Below are 23,516 nucleotides of genomic sequence, written 5' to 3'. Positions count from 1 at the left end.
GTGGTCAGATATAGAAGCTTGCCTCGTGCTTCATCCTGTCCGGGCAGCTGCAGTCCCTCTGGATGGGCTCGGACTTGGGGGTGGACGTGAGGCGGGGCTCTTCAGCGGATCTCAGGCTCATCTGTGGCAACAGCCTAGGGGTGCCAACTACAGCAGGATGGCTCAGGGCCTCTGCCGGCTCCTGCCACTCCCCACACTCTGAGCCACCCAGGGCTGGTCCAGGGAGGCCTGGGCTGGGGCGGAAGTGTCTGCACGGGCCTGCGCCTAGGATGGGGCTGATGTTGGCCACAGTGAGGGGGAAGGGCTTGGCACCGGGCTGGGGCAAGGGAGGCTGGGCAGGGCTGCTCTCTCCCGGCATCCTCCTGGAGCGGGCCATCAGCAGGGATGCGGGGCTGCCCTCTTGGTGTGAGGACATGGCCACTTCCGTGGTGGCACTGAAGTACAATGTTGTGCTCTCCTGTCCCTCGCTTCCTCTCAGCTGCCCCCCTGCAGTCCTCCCCTGCTCCCTGGGGGCAGCCCTGGCTCTCTCCTTTGGGTTGTCCTCCCCGCGTGTAGCTGATGGCTTCTGGGTGGGCACGCTGTCCTGATGATCACTGGCAAAAGAGATGTAACTCGAGGTTTCCAAGGCGTCCACCTCTGCTTTTGGGGTCCCTTCAAACTTGGAGCCTTTCTCTAGGGTTGAAGCATCATGGGGGGATGACAGGTGGGCTTTCTGGGTAAATAGGGTCTGCCCCTGCAGACTACAGTGTTGACTGGACCCCCATGTGGGGGGACAAGGGCAGCCAGAACTGTCTTCTCCCAGGGCTGCGTTGATCTTGGGCACATTTCCTGTTTTTAGGGCAAGTTTCACCAGCAGCCAGTGGTGGCGGCTCAGGAGGGACCCCTCCCTGGAGCCTGGGTCCCTCATCTCTGCCTCCAGAGGGCCCTGCTCTGGGCTGGAGGCCTTCTCCAGCACCCAGCTTTCTCCGTGGCAGGAGTCTGCGCGCTCGGGCCTCCCGGCCGCTGGAGCCGTGGTCTGGGGAGGGGCCTCCTGCTCTGCGCTGTCCCTGCCGGCAGGGCCTCTGCACGTCCTCACGAAGCCTGGCCAGATGTCTGTGGATTTGGGGTGTAGCAGGCTGTAATAAATAACCAGCGACACACTGCCTGAAAAGACAGAAAGAGTACCAGGTCAAGTTCTCGGAAGTCCTGCAGCCTCATGGTTTGTGGTTCCAGGTTCCAGCCATTTTGAGTAGAGCAATATCAGTGGGATCCAAAGTGAGACTATTTGGAGCCTGAGAAATGCATGTTCTGGGGGAGTTTGCAGCTTCTAGAGTTTGCAGCTCATCTTCAACTGGAACAAGAGAGCTTGACTCCTACTGATTCTGGGTCTTCCTTCTCAAGCACACTCCCACTGAGTGCTTGGGTTGTGTGTGAGAATATGTGTGTGTAGCACGGGAATGTGTAGCGTGTGGGAGTGGGTACACGTGTGTGAGTGTGCAACATGCCTAGAAGAGCTCTCAGTCAACACCCTGGTGGAGGGGCCACAGCGCTCTGGTGCTGGCGGAGGGCTGCAGCCCAGGCCGTCCTGCTCCTGAGTAGCCACATCAAGGAATTTCCAGGAGCAGCAGCGGGGCTTCCTCTGTGTGCAAACACCTTTGTCACATTGTTGCCTTTTTCGTATATTTTGATCAGGAGTGTTGACTGCTGGGTAATCTCTTTAACAGAGCGTTCCAGTAAGCCTCCCACACAGTGCCCAGCTTCCTGCCGCACTGGAGGAGCGCTGGGCAGGGCGCTCCTTATCAACCGCAGGAAACAGGAGGAAGTGCTGGGGAGAAGAGTCTGAGGGCGCCAGGACACGCCAGCGTGAAGAGCTGCAAGGGGCCCCAGGACCCTGCCCCAGACCCTCTGTCTCTGGGGCCAAGGGCCACTGCTCAGGGCTTGAACCAGGGACACGGGGCAGAATCCCTACATGCTCAGTGTGGCCTCTGCAGCAGGCCCTGATCACAACTTCTGCACACTGCTTCAGACTCTCACATTGCTGGGAGGGACCTAGTGTCACCTTTTACAATGAATGACCCAAGAAGAACCAAGCTGTGGGGTCATAGAAGTCCTTAGCACACAGATCCAGTGAAAAGTCTCTCCAAGGGCCACGCGATTTGCTGGTTTTGGGTTGTAGTCCCAGGCTGGCAGGCAGTAGGTGCTCAATAAAGAAGGAAAGGTGGTGGGGGCTAAATGTGAGCAGGAACTGTCTACTTTCAGCCTGAGCTCTAGCTCTTTGGACTACAAATCTCCCTCCTCTCCCTTCCTACCTTCTTCCTTTCCATTTTGTTTCATATTTAGTGATATTAGTTTTGATATAGTGTATTTGATTGTAAGTATACACATAATATAGTTAATTCTCAATAATGCCTGTGTTGAACAACTGGCTCACAAAATTTCTTTCCTTTTCATTTTTTTGTATCTCTTCCTGCTGAGGATTCCTGAGGCCCCTCGTGAGCCAGGCCTGCTCAAGCTCTGCCTTCAGTGGAGAGGGACAGGCAGGCCCACTCTGGCTGAGCCTTGCCTGTGCTCTTCCCACCCCGAGCTTATAGGACTCCGCTGTGCCTCCCCTGAGCCAGAGCATGCAAAGAGGTCAGTCCTCATGGCTGGCTCCGCCGTGATCCCACCTGCCATGTGGCCCCACCCCCCAGGGATTGCTTGGCAGGGCCAGGAGCCTCCGGGAGCCTCGGGTTCTCACCTGCCTGGGCAGCCTGCTGTTCTTGAGATGGGCCATTCTACGCACACGAGCAGCTTAGAAAGGAAAGCGCCGCTAGCTAAGCTGTGTTATCAAGGTCTACACGGATGCCCTTCAGTGGGCGGGTGGTTCAACTGTGGTCCTGCCATGCTGTGGAATGCTGCTCAGCCATCAAAGGGCCGGTGAGGGAAGAGGACCACCCAGAACTGGTACCACAAGGGCATTTACGTAACATCCTTGAAGTGGTACAGGTGCAGAGGTGGAGGGTGGGTTGCTGGCCAGGAGCTGGGGGTGTGGTGGGGTGAGAGGAAGTGGGCGCTGTGGGGGTCTTTGGTGTGGGAGGGTCTTCCTGTCTGGGCTGTGTCACATTCTGTCCTGGTTGTGAGACTGTGATATAGTCTTGCAGGGTGGAGACTGGGTGATAGGTACAGGGTACTCTCTGCATGATTAAAACTACAATTATCTGGAAAGAAAAGTTCATCTGAAGAAGAAGCACTGGCTGAGCCACCCACCCTGCCAAGCCAGGACTCGGGACTCTGAGGAAGAGGAGGCAGGCTTAAGGCCCAGGTGGTTGGGGCTCACTTATTTGTCATAGACCCGTGATCTGGGAATCTCCTCTGTGCTGTGAATGGTCTCTCACCTCGAAGGCTTTGTGTCTAGGTTGCTCTTTCCCCTGTCACAGCTGCTTTCGTAGGTCAGCCCACCCCTAGAGCTGTGAGCAAGAAAAGAGCCCTAGGTCCCTGCTGCCCACCTCTCTGGGGAGGGCCCAGGTGTCAGGTGGTCTTGTTGCCTCCATGTGCCTCCTTCAGAGTACAAGTGGGCAGAGGAAGGGGTGGGGCGTGGCAGGACCTCAGGACCAAGGCTTGTAGTGAACAATGGGGGATCCTGGGCAGGGGCCACTGCCACGTGTGGTGGCCATCCTGGACAATCCACCACCACAGGCTCAAGAGCGGCTGGCAGGGCGGGCAGGGGGGCAGGCTGGCATCATCCTTCAAGTGTAGGGATGAAGCCCCTGCTGAGCTCACCCCTATCAGGGAGGCAAGGTCAACACATGGACACAGCAGTGACATCAGGTTGTCCATTCACTATGTGTGACTGATACCTGAAGCCCTCGAGCACGGTGCTGATGCCCATGATGGAGCTGGGGTGGACGCAGCTAGACCACTTAGCAACTGCTGGTCTCATGGAGTCTCCTAGAGACCTCTGTGCAAACTCTCTCCAACCAGCTGCAGATGTGACAGACACCAGAGTGCCCGTGGCCATGTGGTCAGGCCAGGACAGGGAGGAGAGGGAAATCACCTTAACCCCATGGGAGCCTGGAGAGGGGCTGGCACAGGAGGCATTTTGGCTACAAGGGGCTAGGCCCAGCCTCACCTGAGTTCCCAGCAGTCAAGACAGGACAACAGGGCTGATCTCGGTTCCTCTTGCCCTGGAGCATGGCCTCCAGCCACAGCACAGTGGCTCTGTCCTCAGTCCCCAGCCCACCACCTCTGAGCTCAGTTTCCTGTCCTCTGAGTCCAACATAAAAACAAGACAACCAAGTTGAGGAGGCTTGGAGAAGGCGGCCACGGTGGGTCTTACCTGTCAGAAATCCAGACAAGACCCCAGCTATGGTCCACAGGCTGCTCCACGAGGCCCCCTGGAGGAAGTCAGTGGCCAGCACCAAAAGAATGATGTCTTCCAGCAGCATTACCTGTGGGACCAAGGCAGAGCCACCACCTGTCAGAACAAGGCAGAGCCACCGCGCCCTTCCTGGATCTGCAGCTCTTCCTTGCTGTCTCTCCAGGGTGCCCAGGCCGAATGGCCCCTAGAAACAGAACCCTCATCCTCAAGGGAAACCTCTCTGCAAGGGAGAGTCTCCTAGCGGTGCTCATTAAAATGTCAGAGTCACAAACACTGGAGCGGCTGTGGGGGCTCCCTGGGGGAGTCGGGCTGGGCTGCTCTTATTCCTACCTCCGTCTCCACGCCCAGGCTGGGTGTAGGCAGGGACTCATATGGTAACACAATAATGAAAGCCATGTGCAGAGCTCAGGGTGCCACCGAGCTCCAGTAAGTTGGAGTCACAGACTTTCATAACAAGTCTAGAGATTTCCTGTAAACAGGAGCACCTTTAAGGGTTAATTTGTTTTGCACCACGCAGTGGCAGTGGGGGAGGGGATTTCCCTGGCTGGTGGGCTCTCCCAAAGGCACCTGCCTCCAGGCTGACCTGGCCTATCAACTTGTTTCTAATTTTTAAATATAAAAAGTAAATTTTTATTGAAATATGTAAATTAACAGCACATAATTCAAGATTATACAGATGGTCCTTGATTTACCATGGGGTTACCACCCGATAAACCCACTGTAAATCGAATATGTTGCTAAGTTGGAAATAAGTCTGAGGTACCTCACCTCCCAAACACCCCAGCACAGCACAGCCTGCCCCAAGTGTGCCCAGAACACTTACCTTCCCCACTTGGGCAAAGTCAGGTAGCGCAAGCCCGCTTACAGGGAAGAGTGGACTGTCTCGCGTAACTTAATAGTGCATTAAAAGTGACAGAGTGGCGGCATGGGTGCAGCTTTGCTGCACTGCAAATCAAAGAATCGAAGTTGGGACCATCTGTACACTGAACTGCTGACCCTAAGACCTGGGAAACTGAGTCATAGCACTGACACGCTCAGAAAGTCTTCCGAAAATCCACACTCGTGGGCGATTCACTGGCTTCATCTTAATCCAGGAGACTCAAATAAGTCAAGGGTCAGAAACTCTCAGGAGCTGTTGTCGGGGGTCTCGGCAGCCCCCAAGGAGTTGCCGGGAGCCCTGTGAAAACCTGGAGGCTTTCACTCTGACTTCTGAGGGATGTCTGGTTGGTCCACAAGTCTGGTGGAAGGCAGACTTGTCCTCTGGGCGCCTTCCACCTCAGTGCTGTGATCCTCTGCCTGTGGCCCTGGTGATACTTGGGCCTCCCTCTCCAGGGGCTTAGGGGTGGGACATGGGCTTCCAGGAGTGGAGCCCTCACCATCCTTGCCTGAGGGAGACCCGAGAAGTAAATGAATAGGGGGACAGTGGAGTGCACAGGCTCAAAGGCCCTGTAGATATGGCCCCGGGGTCTCACGGCTGTTAGGGACAGATGAGGATGGGGGATCACAAGGTAAGAGTAATTCTATAACCACCCCCCATCCCGTGCTGACCCCCACATGCATTCTTTTCCTCAGTGGACAGGATACGTCACCTTCCTTGGCAAACTACCTGTTGTTCACTGCAGGAGAAATGCAGGCCCAGGAGAATACTGATGGGAGGAACCCAGAACTCTGGGAGATCAGGAAAGTTCTTCCTAACCAGAAAATCGATCTGCGTGTGGTTAAGAATTCAACTAGAGCTGTTCAGCATGGGCCAAGGTGACCTAGAGTTGCCATGGCAGGGAAGGCCTGAAAGTCTGATACCGTCCTGCTGTCAGTCGAAAGTCAAGAGGTGGACCTGGGCAGGACTCTCTGGAAACTTCTCTGGGATCCCCAATAAAACTGGAGTGCAGGAGAGGTACACGGTTCTTGTCTTCCCTGAGAGGACCCACCCTCTCCCTTGAGAGTGTCCCCTTCTGCTTTCCTATTCCTTCATTAAACATTCTTGTTACTCTGAGCGACATGTCTGCAATCTTTCTGACCTGATTGCAAGAACTGGGGTTTGAAGAGGGGGGTCTTTGTGCTGCCTCAGTTTCTGGGAGGGCCCCAGCTCCCTAACACAGTCACCAGGACCCAGTTGGCTCAGGTTCCTGGAGGTCTGAGGTCCCCTTGGGAAGCTGGGTGGTCATTATCTGTATTTTCCTTATAATTGTCACCGGCTCTGCTGGTGTCTCACCATCTTTTTTAACCATATTTCCTTTTGAATGTGTACCCCCACTGGAGTTTGCCTGCTAAGGATTGTGACATCTGTCACGTGTCTCGCCTCCATTTATAGGTTACTTTGTGCCAAGCTACTTATGCTACCTGTTGTTTGATCTTCATAAGGCCCTTGAAAAGTAGATGGGTCTTACTTGTCACAGGAACACTGAGGGACAGGTGGAAAAGGCTGCGAGGATCTGAGTTCTGGGTAGTGACCAGCAGGGCTGGGGTTCCGTCATTCGTTAGCCTTCGAAACCTGGGGCCTGCACCTCTGGGCCATATTTTCTCTGCTCTGCTCTTCACAGTGCAGCTCAACCTTCACCTTCTGGCCCCAAGTATCTCTGGTCACCAATGGGAAGCCATGCTGGTAGGTCCTCCAGGTTTTTCTCTCCTGCCTTGCCCACATTCTGCCTTACTATCATGTGAACTTACCAATATGAATTTTTTAAAAAAATGGGTAGAAATTTCTGCTGGAATAGAAGCAACCTGAAGACTGACATCAGGCCACCTTTGAGATTGTCACCCTAGGTAGGACTGCATCTAGAACTCGGTGATAAACACCTGGTAAAGACTGAGGTGATGACGAAGGCCGTTTTGTGGGACGAGGACCTGCAGGGACCCTCAGCAGACAGCAGAGAACACACCAAATGCGCCTCTGCTTTGCCACAGTGATTCTGTGGTGGCACCTGGACGTTGGCTTAGTATTTTCACAGCCCGTCGTCTCCCAAGACTAATTCCTTTTAGAATTTTCCTGTAAACCACGCCAGTCCTTCTTTCATAGCTGTGTGCACACTCACACTCCTGTGTACACAGAAACATACACACGCTCCTGTGCACACAGACACACACACTACAGGCCACACACATTCTGGGAGAGCCAGGATGGAAGAGTGCCCCCATGGCACTTGCCGAGTAGAAGCTGGCCATCCTCCTTCTGGAAGGGCTGTCCCAGAAGTCGAGGTAGCAGAGGATGTACACGGCCCCCGCCAGCAGGTTGAAGAGTCGCCAGTGGCAGGTGCTGTCGATGATGTCACTCTGCTGGGCTACGAGCCAGAACGTCATCACCAGCCAGTGGGCACCTGGGGAGAGGTGAGCGGTGGTGGTCAGGGTCCAGGGGGAGGTGGGGGAGGGGACAAGAACACAGAAGCACGGCCTGGAAACATCCCTCTCTGCTTGGGCTGCACTTGCCCCAGCATCCAAGAACAGACACCAGAACCCAGAAGAGTGGAGGAGTGGCAAACCGGCCAGTCCAGCTCTGCACCTATCACCTCTCTAGCCTCCCAAAGGGCACTGGCCTAGTCTGGAGACTCGGAAACAAAGACGAGCTGCTGCCCTCGATGACACGTCAGATGTTACGTACCCCTGCCTTTTTGGTTCCAGAAAGGTTTTAAGGAGGCAGTTACAAAATCGACTCTACTATTTTAAAATTGTTACTACATGAGCCAAAACCCTCCATACCCACAGGGAAGGATTCTATGTGGTCCAGCTATAGTTTTTATGCCTATGTTTTAAGATGAGTAATATCCTTCTAGAGTTAAAGCAGAGTTTTTAAAAGGATGAATAAAAACATCGTTAATTTCTCTTTTGGAGCAAGTTCCCGCCCCCTCCCCCCAATAACTGTATCAAATGTTTGTTCTGGGCCCAAGGGCCAAATATCTCTCAATGTCTCCAGTTCCCTTAAAACAAGAGTACACTGTTCTTTCTTGCAGAGTGTATTCACTGATGACCAGAGGAGACTGCTGTCCTTGGCAGAGACACACAGACCCCATTCAGGAGTGTGCAAGGCCAGAGAGACTCCCTGTCATCACTGTGCATCTCTGTGTGCCCTGGACAGAGGGCTGGGGTTCTGAAGAGCTGTCTCGTTTCAGACAGAGACAATGTCGGAGCACTTTCAGAGACTATAAGCAGCTTCGCATAACTTTGTACTGGGTATTTTTGTACTGGGTCAGGGCAATGGGACCCCAGACCTCCCTCCTGTTTGAATGGCAGTTTTTCTAGGGAAAGATTTTAGTCTGTGATGTAGAATGGTGTCTATGCCCTGGGGTTCCCTAGGACTTTCGAGGCTGGGATATGTAAGCTATGGCGAGGTCTCTCCAGAGCAAGCCGCGTGCCCTCCTTCCCACTCCACGGCCCTCTGGGAGCTGGGGTCTGCGCCTCCTCGCAGGGGGATCTGGGCTGCCTGTGGCTGCTCGGACCGGCAGAGCCCAGCGGAAGCAATACTGAGCCAGTTCTAGGCCTGGCTTTTAAGAGGACTGGCAGGTCCCACTTCCTGTCTTGGAATTCTCAGCTGCCAAGGGTGAGTCCAGGCTACTTTGTGGAAGAGCAAGGCCATGTGTGCCCGCAGCCCGCTCTAGCCTCCCTGTGAACCCAGATGCCTGCTCTCCTGCTGCAACCACAGGAGACCCCTAAGCAGGAGCCACTGGCCCAGACAAGCCAGCCCCAGACCTGGGGCTCATGATCATCAACAGTGATTTCTAAGACATGCCATTCTGCCGTGTGGTGTTACGCAGCAGTAGATGACCAGAGTGTGAGTTCTGCTTACCTCCAACCACCAGGACCCAAACGCGGTAAGTTCTGCAGAACAGAGCCAGACTCAGGACGCGGGTCCCCAGCATGCCCATCCGCCAGAGCTGCTGGCAGAAGAGGGCAGCCCATGGCATGACGCGGTGGCCTGGCTTCAGGACACCCAGGAAGTGGGTGTAGGACACCAGGGCCCAGGACAGTGAGGACCAGGAGAGCAGGGCACTGACTCCTGAAAGGGAAGCAAACAGAACATTCCTCGCAGGCTCCAAACAGCCACAGTTGAAGGTTCATTGCTTTAATGGGCATGTAACCTCTCATTAAAACCCACCTCTACAGAGGACACCACTGACCAAGCCCCTTGAAGGTGGAAACATAACAACTGTGTGCACAAAGGTACAAATCTGTATACAGGAATAAATGAGGACACAAAGAAGCACTTCCACTGCCCAATGTCCTGGGTGCCTTGCCCAGCAAATGGCCTATCCCTTTGTAAGCCCTTAGGAAGAACTTCCCAGCCCCAGGTCCAAACCCTCTGGTCTAAGTTCTGTTTAGAACAAAGCAGATCCTGGAAGATGATGAATGTGGTTCCTTCCCAGGTGTTTTGCTGCTCGATCACTGGATCATGTGAAGGAGATTTAATAAAAAAACTATAATCAGAACATAAACGGCATCAGGCCCTTCGATGAAGATGTATGGAAGAATGATACAGTCCTGTCTTCTGAGCATTTGGTTTATGTACATGTCGTGCGCACAGAGGGAGGGGGAGGGAGGAGGTGGGTGAGGGAAGGAGGGAAGGAAGGAGAAAGAGGGAGGGAGGGAGGGGGGAGGGAAGGAGAGATTGTGGATGCAGGAGATGGAAATGTACATCGGCTGGGATCTGCGTTGTGGTTTCCATGAGGCTCTGGAGTCAGCTCTGGCTGCATTAGGAGTTATTCTAGTGACTAAGGACACAGGGAGACTAAGGACACGCTGAGAAGCAGTTCTTCCTGGGGTATTTTCAGGGTCATCTTAAGTGCACAATTTCTATCTTCTGGCCTGACCTTACAGTCTAACCCCCGAGGAGAGCCAGCTCACTGAGAATGCATTGCCCCAAGCAAAGCCAACTGTAGTCCCCTACGGGCTAGTGAGCACAGGATGCCCTCATTCTCCCAGGCAGGGGAAGTCTCAGTTGGGAGGGTTTTGCTAACCAGTCACGTGTTCATGTCCCCCTTGGGAAGTTGACAGTCTGAGCTCTGCAGCAAGAGGTACTCACCTGGCACAACATCTGTGAAGTCTGAGGCTAGAAAAACATATGTCTGGAGCAGCAGGTGGGGCCCCGTCTGCAGCAGGGCCTCCAGGAGCCGGAGGGCTGACAGGTCAGCCTCCTGCAGCCACAGCTGTCCCCAGTGGGGAGCCTCCTCTGCCTTTGACAGAGCACTTGATGTAGTGTCCCAGTGCCTAAAGAAGAGCAAGGGCCATGGTGACATGGAGCCAGGCTGTGGCAGGACTCAACAGGACACCCTCTTTCACTCATTGACAGGTAGCAGTCTGGGAAATACCCTAGGTACTCATCAATGTCACCCAAAGTCATCAGTCAGGCTGTCACTGGGCTGGCTCCGAGCTGAAGATGTCAGTTCCAATGGGTGTGCCCTGAGTTCTGGTGCTCAGCCAGGCCCAGCCTATGTGCCACAGACTCCCCACATCTGGGAGGGTGGGGAGGGCAGGTGAGGAGCCAGGACCCAGTGCAGGAGGGTCTGTCTCTCTGAGCAGAGCTGCCACAGGGCAAGGAAACCCAGACGGGTAGGCTGGCAAGGTTGAAGGCAACTCCACGGGCTCCCCTGCCCCAGAGCCTCTTGGGATGGGAATCAATTCCTTCAGCAGCTGCTTGCTCCAAGGTGCTGTGTGTGGTCATCTCTTTAGAGCCCAGAGAGATGAGAAAACCCTCATCCTCACACTCATGGAGTGCAGAGCCTTGTGTGCCCTAAAACTGCGACACACAAGAACCTTGTGCCCTAAAATTATGACACCCAAGAAGCTGGGGGGCTGTTCATGCTTAGGGGCCAGGATGAGAAAGAGAAGCCGCACACATGCACACATGCTCACATGCTTGCGCGCACACACACACACACACACACACACACACGCGCGCGCGCGTGGATGGAGAGTCAGGCTGTCAGGTGGCAAGATGAGAAAGGGAAGGCATGTCGTCAAGGTGGAGAGTGCAAACCAGGCTGAGGCAAATGGGGAACCAGAGGCAGCTGGAGGCAGATGGACAGCTGCTAGCAGCCTGGTGGACACAGAAAACAGCAGAAGGGATGAGTCCCCTCACACATCTGTAGCACCGGGCTGCGCAGGACCCCAAGGACACTTCAGCTCAGCCCACCTGGGTAACCTTCCTAGGGTCTGGAAGAGGAGTCAAACCCCAGTGAAAGGACTTAGAATGCTCTTTTCTCATTCTGTTTCCCATAAACCCATCCCGGGAGCCTTTTCCTCATATTCTCATCTTCTGAAAGCTGTCTAGAATGGGGCGTGGGTCACCTGCTAAACTGCCCAAAGGGCCACACGGAATATCTAACAACCATGCCACTCCCTGGTCACACTTGGGGGTTCAGTGGACCCTGAGTTTCCATTGGTGATGAGGTTTCTATGCATCAGCAGCAACAAGGGAGGTGACCGCCTGCCTGCTGTGTGGGCAGTGGTGCCCACAGCTCCATTTAGGAGCAGAACCTCCTTGTCTTGTCCAAGTTCAGAGACACAGTTGAGCAACCCCTGGGCCAGAGCCAATGCCTCTGGAAGTCCACGGGGAAGGCTTCCCAAGCATCTCCCTAGTCTCTGCTGTGACAGGCAGACTCTGATCTTTGGCCAGCTCTGCTATGTCCAAGCAGAAGGTGGGGGGTCCCCTTTGAAAGGGTTTTACTTACGGGGCTGAGGGCCTAGGAAAGATGCTCAGGGAAAACAGTATTCCTTTTTCATGATTTGGAATCCTGGAGTGAACTGATTTCTTACTGAGTCTTTGAAGCTCTGATTCTGACACAAACTTAATATTAAGAAAAAACATATGAAATCCAAAAAATATAACCAGAAAAATGAACCATGTTCACTAGAAGCTTATGATTCAGTTTTGGAAAGAAAACACACGTGAAAGGATTGAGGAAGAAACCATCAAAATGAGCAGTGAGGGTGGAGGTGGAGGCTGAGTCCTGGCAGGGGGTCAGGAGGCCGAGGAGGGCTCTGGGGGGAGGGTGGGAAGGCCTGGTTGGGCAACTGAGGTGGGAGGGAACCTAAAGGGGTGTGTGGGGTCAGTGGGACAGGGAGCGGGCAGTGGGAAGGGTCCACGTCTGGGAACTGTCAAGAGTCTGGTGGAACAGAGGCTGGGGCCAGACGGTGAAAGGTTCCCGGGTGTGCTGAGGCTGCTTCCCTCCGGGATGCGGACGGCCTGAGGGAGGGCAGCCACCCAGGTTTTGTGACAGTAGGTCACTGGGGGCCCTGGGAAAGCTGGGGTGATATGGAAGGTGCAGAGATGTGGCTACCTGGTCCTGAGATCCAACCTATCTGTCCTGGCCACAGCACACCCAGGCCCCCAGCTGCTCTGGCCTGGGTTCTGACAGCCTTGGCCGACTGTTGCTAGGGCAGCTCTTCCAGGCCCAGCCTGCCACTGTGGTCTCGGCTCTCCCAGGGCTTCCAACCGCAAGCTCCTTAGGCTACAACCAAGGTCCCTCTACCCTGGCACTGTCCCTGCTCTAGAGAACACTCTCCTGTACTGACTACAGATGTCTACTCCCCAGACAGGAGTTTCTGGAAGCTGCTGTGCCTTTGCAGCAACACTGCAGCTTCCTGGTCAGAGTCGCCTCCCCCCCGCCCCCCACCACCATGTGAGAACCTGCAGGGGCGCCAGGACCAGACCTCAGCGGGTGTAAGGACAGTGCTCTGCCTTCTGTGCCGAGGGCAAGTCTGACTCTTGGGGTTCTGCCGACATCTTCTCTGTGCTGGTAATGCCACTCTCAGCTCTGTTCCCAACTCAGCCTCAGAGACTGCCCTCACTGGCGTGTCTGCAGCCCCTCGGGCACACACAAGTCACTAACCATGAACAGTCACATGCTGAGCCCTGTGGATGACGATCCAGGGTCCTGGTCGAGTTAAGAACACAGGCTCCACACAGAGGCTTGGAAACACAACCCATCAGCCTAACTTGTCTTTAGAATTCAGTTTCTCAGCAATATAGTCTTTCCTGACTAACAAGTAAGCAAGAAAATGTGTCCACTACAACTAGAGTAGTCTGTCTTGGGCCCAAGACATGGAGAATAAGTGATTTTTTTCCTCCAATGTAACATTCCTGGGGATGTTGGCCCTGCCAGCCTGCAGCTCAAGGTTTTGACTAGAGCTATGTTTTACGTACTTTGTAAGTATTCAGTCTCCACCCATCTACACTGAGCTTATCTTACACACCCTTAAAATTTGCCTCTTTCTTTTAAAGAACTTTTAACTTCTAAATGTGCTAACACAGAATGCATGCTGAGGAGATTAGCTAGGGACTCTTCTATCAGCTTACACTGAGTTTCAATTGAATTGACAGGCTTTAAAAATTGTTAAAAAGATGTTGGAACATATAGTAGTAGAAGGGACACAAAAAGCCCAAACAGAAAAAAAAAAGTAACTCTTTGTTTAAACAAGCTGCTACTAATGTCAGGTTTGAACAGTCAGATTTAACATGAATATAGTTTGTATCATTTTGTGTTAAAAAAAATTCAGCAATTTTGTTTTAAAGTCCTGAAGTTTTATAAGCAACTTTCCTCAAGAGGGTTGTGTTTTATTGATTGTTCTGTTTTTGAAGGCTCCTCTGCATTTCCTTATGGAATCACTCCCTGTGGGCCATTGGGATCCAACTCAGGATTGTGCAAAATACCACTGTTTTGGCTCCCCCTACAGGTGACTTACCAAACTGTGATTTTAAAAAAACGATTTGCTTTAAAAGACTACTTTTACCATGTTTTCTTTGTGAGAGCTGAAAGTGCTAGCTTCAGAATAAGGAAAAGATTCTTCTTTCTATTTTCAAATCTCCCTACTAAGGAAGTAGATTTCTGTGTTTTGGCTAATTTGTAATCTCAGAAAACTTGTAAGCTGGGTAGTTTCTTATGCTTATAATGTCATGAAGTTAGAACCAAATTTGTGGCTTGTTTTTAAAAACTGCCTACTCTGGCTTGATCATGTTCTGATATTTTGCCCCCTTTTATGGCTTTTATTTTTCTTTTTATTCGCTCAACCTCCCCTTTTTAAAAAAATTTTTTGTGCTCTTTTAAATTATGTGTAAATTTCTTTGGTTACCTTCACTTCTTTATAATGATCAGATACATGTGACTAGTTGTCTTTCCTGGCTCCTAATTTTTGCATCTCTCTTCACTTACCCATGCTAATTTTCAGTATATACCAGAATATCAGTGTGCTTATGGAGATTCTGAGAGTCCAGGGGAAGACAAGAGGGTGGAGTCCACTGTCAAATACCAATACCAAGAATCTGGACATGCCCCAGGCCTCTTGCATCCCCACCTCTGAAGAAGGCTCTGGATGAGGTGGGCCTGAGGCTGCCCAGAGTCTCAGAAGCCACATCTACCTGACAATTACTCGGAAGGCTTCTCCTTAGCAACTACAGGACCAGTCAACTCCTCAGGCTATCAGCTATCAAACATTTGCTTAAGGAAAGCCTGGCTCAGCTTCTCCATAGGTCACTGGCCCCTAAGGTCTCATTTTTGATGACTATGATGGCTGAGGTCAGGAAGAGGCCCGTGGCCCTCCTGTTCTCATTTCGAGGCCAGGCTGATTAGGGAGGGTATGGAGATGCTAGGCAGTGCTCAGAAGAGGCTGCAGGCCCCAAGTCCAGGCAAAAGATTCTCTGCTGCCTCCCGGTCCTCGGTGTCCAGTCCTCCCCAGCACTCTGGCCCATGCAGGCCCAGCTGGGGAGCCTCTGTGGTGGCTGTGGGTGTGTTTGTGGAGCCTGCTGACACAGATGGCCGACTGCAGGGCCTGTGACGCAGTGGTGGCTGCCCCATGTCTTTCTCAGGAGCACCTTCCACTCTGGCCCGAGGGTCCTCGGGGTGGGGCAGGCAGCATGCCATGCCCATGTTCTCTCTGGACATGGGGCTCCCACCTGTGAACCTGGCACATACTTGTTTCAGGGCCTTGTGAGAAAGTCCTAGGGACAGTGACTGCCACAGCACAAACCCTCAGAACAGAGAGCAACACTTGGCAAGGGCTCCTTCAATACACTTCGAACTCTTGAACTCTCATGGCCTGTGATAAACACTCGAGCTACAGGCTTTACCAATCTGATCCCTGAATTCTTCTCCTTTACAAAAAGTCCCTTCAGCCCTATGGGATCATTGAGGTGGCTGATGGCTGAAGTGCACATTTGTGCAAACTCACTGCCACATCTCTCTGACAACTCCCTGTTTCCAGGTGCTCCGGGGAGAAGCCACACCTTGCCTCAGAGGTGGCCTGTGGACCACAGGTAGGACCACAGGTAAGCCCACAGCACTAGATACATCACTGGCAGCTTTTCTGTGGCAAAACACTGGTCCTGGCTCCCAGATGACTTCTTCCTTTCACAAAAGCTTGAACAGATGCTGCTGTGGGGTGTGAGGGTATGGGGGTGTTCACTGTCTAGCCTGTGGCTAACTCAACTATGTCACCTTCCTGGCCTAAGATAATAGGTGTTCAAACAGAGCTGCCATGAGCAGCTTTACGAGGCTCCAAAGGTTGACCAAAGGATGGACACAACATGAAGACAGAATTTGGCTGAAGACAAGAAAAAGCTTTCTAAAGGTTTACAGATGCATCTAGGAGGCAGCCCTGGTGTTAGAGATGCTGGATGAGGGGATGTCAGTATCAAGCAGAGGTGTGATCCTGAACTTCCAGGACCTTAAGGACAGAACATATGGACAGAGGTCAGAGGAGTCCCTTCTTGCACCTGGTCATGCTCTGGAGGTGGAAGGAGGCTGGCTGTTCTTACCGCTTCCAGACGCCCAGCTGCAGGAGGTGCAGCATCACCAACAGGCCACGTCCCAGATGCCCATCTTCGCGGAACCACAGATAGCTCAGGCCCTGGACCAGGAAGCCAGGCAGGAGGACAGAAAAGGTCAGCCACCCCCAGAGAAGCTGTCCTGTGGTGAAGTAGTAAACCACAGTACAGAGGCCTGGAGGGACGAGAAAAACCAGAGGGGTTATTGGAAGGATAGGGCTGTAAGTATTTTCAAGTTTTCTGGATGTTACAATGCTCTGAAATCTTACAAAGTTTCTTGGGTGGGAAGAGACTGCTTCTCTTGGAGGTAGCACAGGGCGCCTCCAGGAGCATGCTTGTGACATGCAGACTGCCCAACCCAGGGCCACCCTCCTCTGTCTGGCTCCCACCCCACGAGACAGTACTGCTCTGCCTTAGTCGTCTCAGTGCCAGGAGTCAGGCATCCAGGGGTCAAAAGAGCTCAACACATACACAAATCATCCATGTTAGCCTGTCCTAAACTGACCCCGCTGTGCTTGGTCCTTGTCTAGGAGGCCCCAACCTGGCCTCTCTACCCTGGCTGCTGTCTTCTGCCTCCTGACCACGGTACTTCCTCAGGGGCCCTCTGTGGCCTCCTGCCTCTGGCACCTGTGAGGACAATGAACTTGCTTTCCTGAGCCTCTTGTCTACTTACTCGACACTCCATCTCATTAAAAGACAAAACCAAGCAACCTCACCAATCAACCACCGCCAGCAAGACTCTGCTAGACCCTGCCTGGGAGCTGGCAGAGCTGGCTGGCAACAGGGGCAGGCATAAAGGTGTCGGGGCTCTCTGGGGCATCTCCCTCTGTTACAAGGAGCCACGTGTACCAAGTACCTGGCAGCTGGGATGTGCTCTAAGTGTGGCGCCTCCTCTGTGGGACATGGTCCAGCACTCCCCTCCCTACAGGGTCCTCAGTTACCCTGCACTGCTGCCCACCTGCTGGCCTTTACCCTCCCAGCTAATTCGGTGAGGCAGCCTCCTCCACCTGTGCAGCGGGGCCCTCACTGTCAGCACCTCCCCACCGCGGCTGAGGATCCTTTGAGGTTGGTAATGGAGGCAGCAGGGCTGGTGGACACGGGGATGCCCAGTAACTCTTTTAAATTACTGCTACTTGGATTTTACAGTATTAAAGTTTAAAGTGGGTCTGTGAGCACAAGCCATGAATTTGGTGGCAAATGCACTGCCCTGAGGAACAGCTGGGAGTCGTGCAGCCCCAGCAGAGGCGTCTGGGCCCTGGGGTCTGTCCAGTGGTCTAACCGCCTGCGCGTCCCGCCACACACTCGCCAACTAGGGCCTGCCCGTCCGGTTTTAGCCCTCCCCTGCCGCAGGGCAGGAATTGGGAGTGCTTGGGTAGGACCCCACCCCGGCTCCTCCAGCGCCGCTTGGAGAAAGCGCAGCGGGTGCGCCCGGGGACGGGCGAGGAACCGCGGCGCAGATCAGAGAGTCAGCGCCCGGTGGGTCCCGAAGGCGTGCGTGATGGTAGCGGGCGAGGAACCTTCGGGGGTCTTGATCCTGAAGCCTTCCTAAGGCCACCGTCCGGCTCCCCAGAGGCGGGCCGGGAAGACTGAGAACCGGAGGCGTGGCGGAAGTGGGCGGAGACACTCCTCTCTGGCACCGAAAGAGTTACACGTTCAAACGCGAAGGGCGCGAAAAGTATGGCCGTTTTGCTTTGCCTTCACTCGGTGGTTGGGTTCCCCGGCAGTCTCGTCTGCCCCACCCCAAACCCTAGTGGGGAGCCACTGTCCTTCAGGCCCTGGGTCCCCCCAGCCCTCGGCTCCCGAGCGGCCTCCCCGCTTCAGGCCGGCCCGGGCGATGGGAGAGGCGGGGCGCATCTTGCAGCACAGCACTTTGCGAAGCGCGTGGAATAAGAATTCTGGAGCGAGGGAGGGATGCCGGTCCGCCTTTTCCGGCGGGGGCATCCCCCATCCGTGGGCGACCCCTGGATCGGTCATGCATGGGTGGGGGGAGGGGTGGAAATTCATGCAACCGCCGGGGGAATCGTGCAATCCTGAGGGCTCTCGAGCACCGGCGGGGGATTGTGCATCCGCCAGGGCTCTGGCAACCACGAGCACCCACTAAGGATTGGCGGGCGGGCTCGGCAAACTGGGAGGAGAGCCAGCATGCCAGCACCAGCGCGCAGCGCTCTGCAGGCTGCCCCAGCGGGCAGGGTGGGGTGTGCGCCCCCGCCGGCGCTGGGGTGGGGTAGGGTGGTGGAGGGAGCACCCGCCGGCGCCAGCCGCGGCTGCGGTGCACTCACGCGCGCTCTGCTCCGCCGCCTGCAGCAGGGCGGAGAGCCCCAGGAGCCCCGCGTGCATCCTCCAGCCTGCCCCGCCGCCTGCGCCCGCCCCTTCCCCTGTCAGACGCCCCGAGTCGGGGAGGTTTCCGGCCTGAGGCCCGACTGCGGGAGGCATTTCGGCCAGAGCCGTTGGGCGCACGGGGGCTGGTTCTGGTTTATGCCAAGTTGCTAGCAGGGGAGGGAGGGAAGGAGGGAGGAAGGACAGATTCCCAGTGGGAAGTCCCGTTTAGGTCTGGCCCCTTGATCTGGACCTAAGGAGAAGTGCTCTTTTGTTGGTCCTGGCCCTGGGGTGCTGCTGAAAGCAAGTCCGGGAGAGGGGCGGGAAGGAACTGAATTAGAATCGTTAATTGGATCTTTGAAATCTTAAAATTACGCGGCCAGAAAAACGCAGGGCGCGTTCTGTGGCATCTCACCTCCAAGTCCTTCCCAGCCTCTGCTCACAGAAGCTCTCCCCTTCCGTCCTTCCGTTTCTCTTCTCTCAAAACCTCATTGCCCTGTTCCCTCTCGCCTACCTCCCACCTTATATTCACTCTCAACCCCTTTCCAGTTTTCCTATCAAAGGGACTATGTGGCCGCAGGCACGTGGAAGCAGTACTGTCATGCACTAGGATATGAATATAAAGTTGAAATCGGTACAGAAATTAGGATGAGGAATAAAGGCTCTTCTTGGTTGGTGAGAAATCCGTGTGGTGTTCTGTATCTTTCAGCATTTCAATTAAAAAAAAATTCTCTCGAAATCCTAGGTATTACTGGAGTACTACCCCTGTGCCCTACATTTCCTATGTTAAAAAATCGAATGATTTAAAAGCTGGACGGTGAGGCTTTGCCTTGGGACAGCAGCAGTTTGAGTGAGAGCTAAGATCAATGTCTTTGGCCTTGAAAGAAATGGAAGGGTTTTGGAAAGAGAAGCAGAAGTCACAGAGAAAGGGCTGAGTTGCTACCTAACCACCTCCAACTTCCCTCTGTGACTGCCCTTGACTCAGCTTTTTTCCCTGAGCCACTTTCTTCTGCAGTCACCTTGGATTACAGGAACAATAGGCTGGTCCAGGAGCCAAAATTACTTCCAAGCAGTGGCTCCCTAAGTGGGAGCAGTTACCCCACGAGGCTGTTTCCTGCCCCCCAAACCTGCCTTCTCACATGGGAACCATGTCCCCCTCAAGCCACTGTGACCTGCCCAGAGCTTCATGCCAGTCCCCAGATAAGGATCAGCCTGACCAGTCCCTGCCCAGGACCACCCACTCCACAGGCTGTGGGAGCCCTGCAGCCAGGCAAGCCCCCAGCCCGGGCTTTGTTCCCCTTTTCTGCAACACCTCCAGCCCCTTGAAGATAGATCTTTGGTCACTGATCCTGTTCCTCATCATTGCTGTCTCCTTGGCATGTTGGGGCTGGTGGCTGAGCTGGTCTATTGGGACCCCTGGGGCCAGGGCTTTCAGCCAAGGATTCTGGTTACAGTGACTCCCATCCCAAATCACAGCCGTGAGGTTACGCAAGTGGGCAGGGAGAGAAGGTGGCGGTGTCTTGTGGAAATCTCTTGGAATCTAGAGAAATGGAAGTCCCTGGGGTGTAAGTCCCCACCCCTGTCCACCCCTCTACTTCTCCCCTCTTTCTGTGCACATCCCAGCCAAGGAGTGGAGCTGCTTCTTAATTCTTGAATCTGGCTGGTCTTGGATTTGCTTTGACCAGTACAATGTGGTACTAATCCTGATAAAAATTGTAATAAGCAATTTATTGGAGAAATGGGAAGAGGTAATTCATAGAAAAGAAAAACCTGAAAAGGCCCAATTTACTAAAGAAAACATAATCCAAAACCAAAGAGAATTGAGATAATGCTCAAATCATTAATATTTTGAGAAATGCAAAGTGCAATGTAATCACATTATTGCTTTAGTTAGATCAAAATTATGAACTTGGATGATACTCCAGTGTTCATCTAGAGCATGAGGTGGCCCCAGTGCTGGGTGGGAGTCTAGAGCCATCCTGAGGAAAAGTCGTATGGTCTGCTTCAAAGCCAGACACAGTGCTCCACAATTAAGGTAGTTGTAATTTTAACTTCAGATATACACCTTGGAGTCTTTGATCATGCTTTTCTTTTGACATTATTGGAATAAAAATGTGCCTTGAGGTTAATATTCTGCTTTTTCAATATGGTGAATCAGGCTCATGGTCACATAGTTTGATCTGATTCTTATTGGCCTATGCTTTGTATGTGGCTGTGTTGAGGTGCAGTGATTTTTTTGTGAGTGCCGTGTTGGGAATGGAACCCACCTCGCTAGCGGTCTGCCACTGAGCTGCACCCCCAGCCGAACGTGCCCTGATTCTTTACCCTATAGTTGAACATTCTTTCTTTTTTTCTTTTTTGTAGTGTCAATACCGCTACAATAACCAGTTTTTGGACGTAGTTCTCCCCTCCCTTTTCTGTTGAATATGTTTTAAAAGATAAATTTCCAGGTGTAGGTTATTAGACTTTATGCTCCTTACCGAGAGTGTAAAGAATCCTGTAGCCCTTGGTAGTTTGTAGCAATCCCTGAGGGCCTGGACTTGGACGGGAGGGCAGTTGTTTCTCATACTGCTGCTGCTGACCCTCGGATGACCCGTGAAGGAACCATTCTGGGCGGAGGCTTCCAGAGAATCTCCGCGGGTGCTGGGGAGGGAGCCTGTGCTATCTGCCAGGACTCTTCTCATCCCTACTCCAAGCTGTTGGAAGAAATCCTCCCTTTGTGTCGTCTAACCTCCTCCACACCAGAACCGTGGTCAGTTTGCAAGGGCAGTGTAGTGTGTAGACAGGGTACAGGCGCATTCGCACTGCACGATGGGCGTCTCCAAAACACGAAAGCCACGCAGTGCAGGAAGATGTCCGGTAGGTGGCGCCATTGCACCATGTGTTCCAATCCGTCTGAGGTCGTCTAAAGGGAGAAGTGGAAAAACCTGTTTATAGACGTATTTGGAAAACAAATCAGTGTGGAAAGAACTGCGTTTTATTTTTTGGTACTGGGGATGAAACTCTGGGGCACTCCATCACTGAACTATGTCCTCAGCCCTTTTATTTTATTTTGAGACGGTCTTGCCAAGTTGCCCAGGCTGGCCTTGAATTTGTGATCCTTCTGCCTCAACCTCTGTTGGGATTACAGTAGTTGGGATTATAGGTGAGTGTCACCATGTCCAGGTAAATGAATTTTAATTTTATTAAAGTAAACCTTTGTACTTGAAAATCTTGGGTAACCTACAAATGCTTAGGAAACATGATCTCAACAGGCCCTGCCTGCAAGCCCTGGAGTGGGCTGGACCTTACTTGCTCACTGAGATTCAGAGAGACATTTGCTCTGCCAGCAGAAGCAGAGCCTGGTGTGCAGCCAGGCATCTCCAGAAAACTGTGGCGTTTCACAGCAGGTGCTTCCCGGTGTCGTGGGGTGAAAAAGAAAGTCTTTAGACATTAGAAGAGCTGCACTTGACAGCGTGGCAGGAATCATTTTCCTTGCTTCTCCTACCTCCCCCTGGGGCTGGGCAGACACCAGCAGAACAAAAGGGCACTTTCTTTGGGGATGGTGTCATTAATAAACGGGACCCCCCTTTGTCTGCCTCGAATACTGTGTCCAGCATCTGAGCGGCTTTCCCAAGGTCCTGCAGGTGGTGTGCATGGACTAGGGAGAGGACTCCAGGAAGACACAGCCTGGGACGTTCTGATCCTGACCTGGGGGCTCTATGGGCAGCCCACACCCACCTCCTGCACCTTCGGCCTGCCCTCAGCCTGCCCTCTCTTTCTTCATGGCTTTGTATCATCTAATTTGCTTATTTGTTTTCATAATCAGTCTTCCTCCACTAACCAGCAAGCATCTAAGAGGAGGGACATCATTTGATTCATTCACCCTGGCCCAGAGGAAGCACTGAGTGCATCTTTGTGGGGTGAAGGCAGAGGTGGCTCATGGATGTGAGATGGTTAGTGCAGAATCCTGTCCCCTGGGCAATAGCTGTGAGACAGCGTTCTCCTCTCCTGGCCTCTACCTGTCAGGACGGAATGACCCTGTTGCAATGAATATTCCAGGAGCCCAGAGAAAGCCCCCGTTAGGAGGAAGGGGCTTGCTTGAAGTCAAGTGAGGGAGTGGGGATGACCCTTCCTGGTCAGCGGGGTTCAGGCATGGGGTGAGCGTGCAGGGGAGGCAGAAGCAGGTGGAAGATGCAGAGGAAAATCCAGTGGCCCTTTTAGGTGAGATTCAGATCAGAGGCATGGGTAAAGGCCAGTGATTCTAAGATATTCCCAGAGGAAGCATTTAGACAGAGTGGTGAGGTTGGAAGGCATTGGGGAATGGTTTTGAAGGTGTCCTTGTTCTGCTAACTCTTTTTCTAGTGTAATCTCATTCTTATTTGGGTGGCCATGGGGAGGAGATCATGGAGGTGTGCAGGGCCCTCCCTCCCTCCTCCTTGGTCTCACCAACTTCTGCATAGAGACATGGCACCTGGAGCAGTTCCCAGGTCAACAGCAAAGGGCAAGGTCTGCTTCGGGACCTTCAGGGGTCTTTTTCAGAGAAAATACTTTAGATCTCCTCCTCTCTAAGTAATAGACAATACAATATAAATGGCAAAGTAGAAAGTAGTCCCCTGATTACTCATTGTGCATTTTATTTTTCACAAAGAGAGCAGCCTTCACTAGGATGGATTTTTGTCCAGAGAACCCTTTGCCTCTAAGGCAGGTTTGGGGTCTTCAAAGGCACATTGAGCATATTGGGCCACAAAAAGGACCCACAAGTGTACCACCGTACACCCCTCCCTGGAGTGGGTTCTCTGCAGCGTGACCTTGCAGTGTCCCCATCCACAGGTGGCCTCCATTTCTCCCGTTCTGGAGTCTAAGTTGGCCTTCGGACTTGCTTTGATCAATAAAGGCAGCAGAAGGTGCCATTGCCAACCTGGACCTGGAGACACCGTGCATGCTACTGCTTGTTCTGTTGGGACTCTGGAAGCTACTGTGAGAACAATCTGGGTGAGCCCACAATGACAAAGGACGGTGACTCCACAATTCACGTTGCCTTGGGTGCAGGCCAGCACCCAGCTGCTGTCAGGCTGCTAGAGATGCAGGAGCAAGCTGGTGTTGTGGGCTGAATGGTGTCCTAAATGTGCATGC

At 53.2% G+C, this 23,516-nt stretch overlaps 1 protein-coding gene across 1 annotated transcript; it reads right to left on the bottom strand.

Moving 5' to 3' along the window:
* Positions 1-4: 4 nt before the first annotated feature.
* On the bottom strand, positions 5-18,422 carry XKR5 (XK related 5; the record flags this gene model as incomplete). Its single annotated transcript, XM_081269119.1, has 7 exons — positions 5-1,143; positions 4,295-4,406; positions 7,481-7,650; positions 9,114-9,323; positions 10,347-10,531; positions 16,077-16,260; positions 18,365-18,422. 7 exons carry the CDS (start codon positions 18,420-18,422, stop codon positions 5-7), a joined length of 2,058 nt encoding a protein of 685 aa, XP_081125245.1.
* Between the last annotated feature and the right edge of the window lie 5,094 nt (positions 18,423-23,516).

The sequence above is a fragment of the Spermophilus citellus genome (genome assembly GCF_964194105.1).
Source record: "Spermophilus citellus genome assembly, chromosome: 16".
NCBI classification, from domain to species: domain Eukaryota; kingdom Metazoa; phylum Chordata; class Mammalia; order Rodentia; family Sciuridae; genus Spermophilus; species Spermophilus citellus.
The sequence above is the reverse complement of the archived record's forward strand: the minus strand, read 5'-3'. Positions and strand labels throughout refer to the sequence as shown.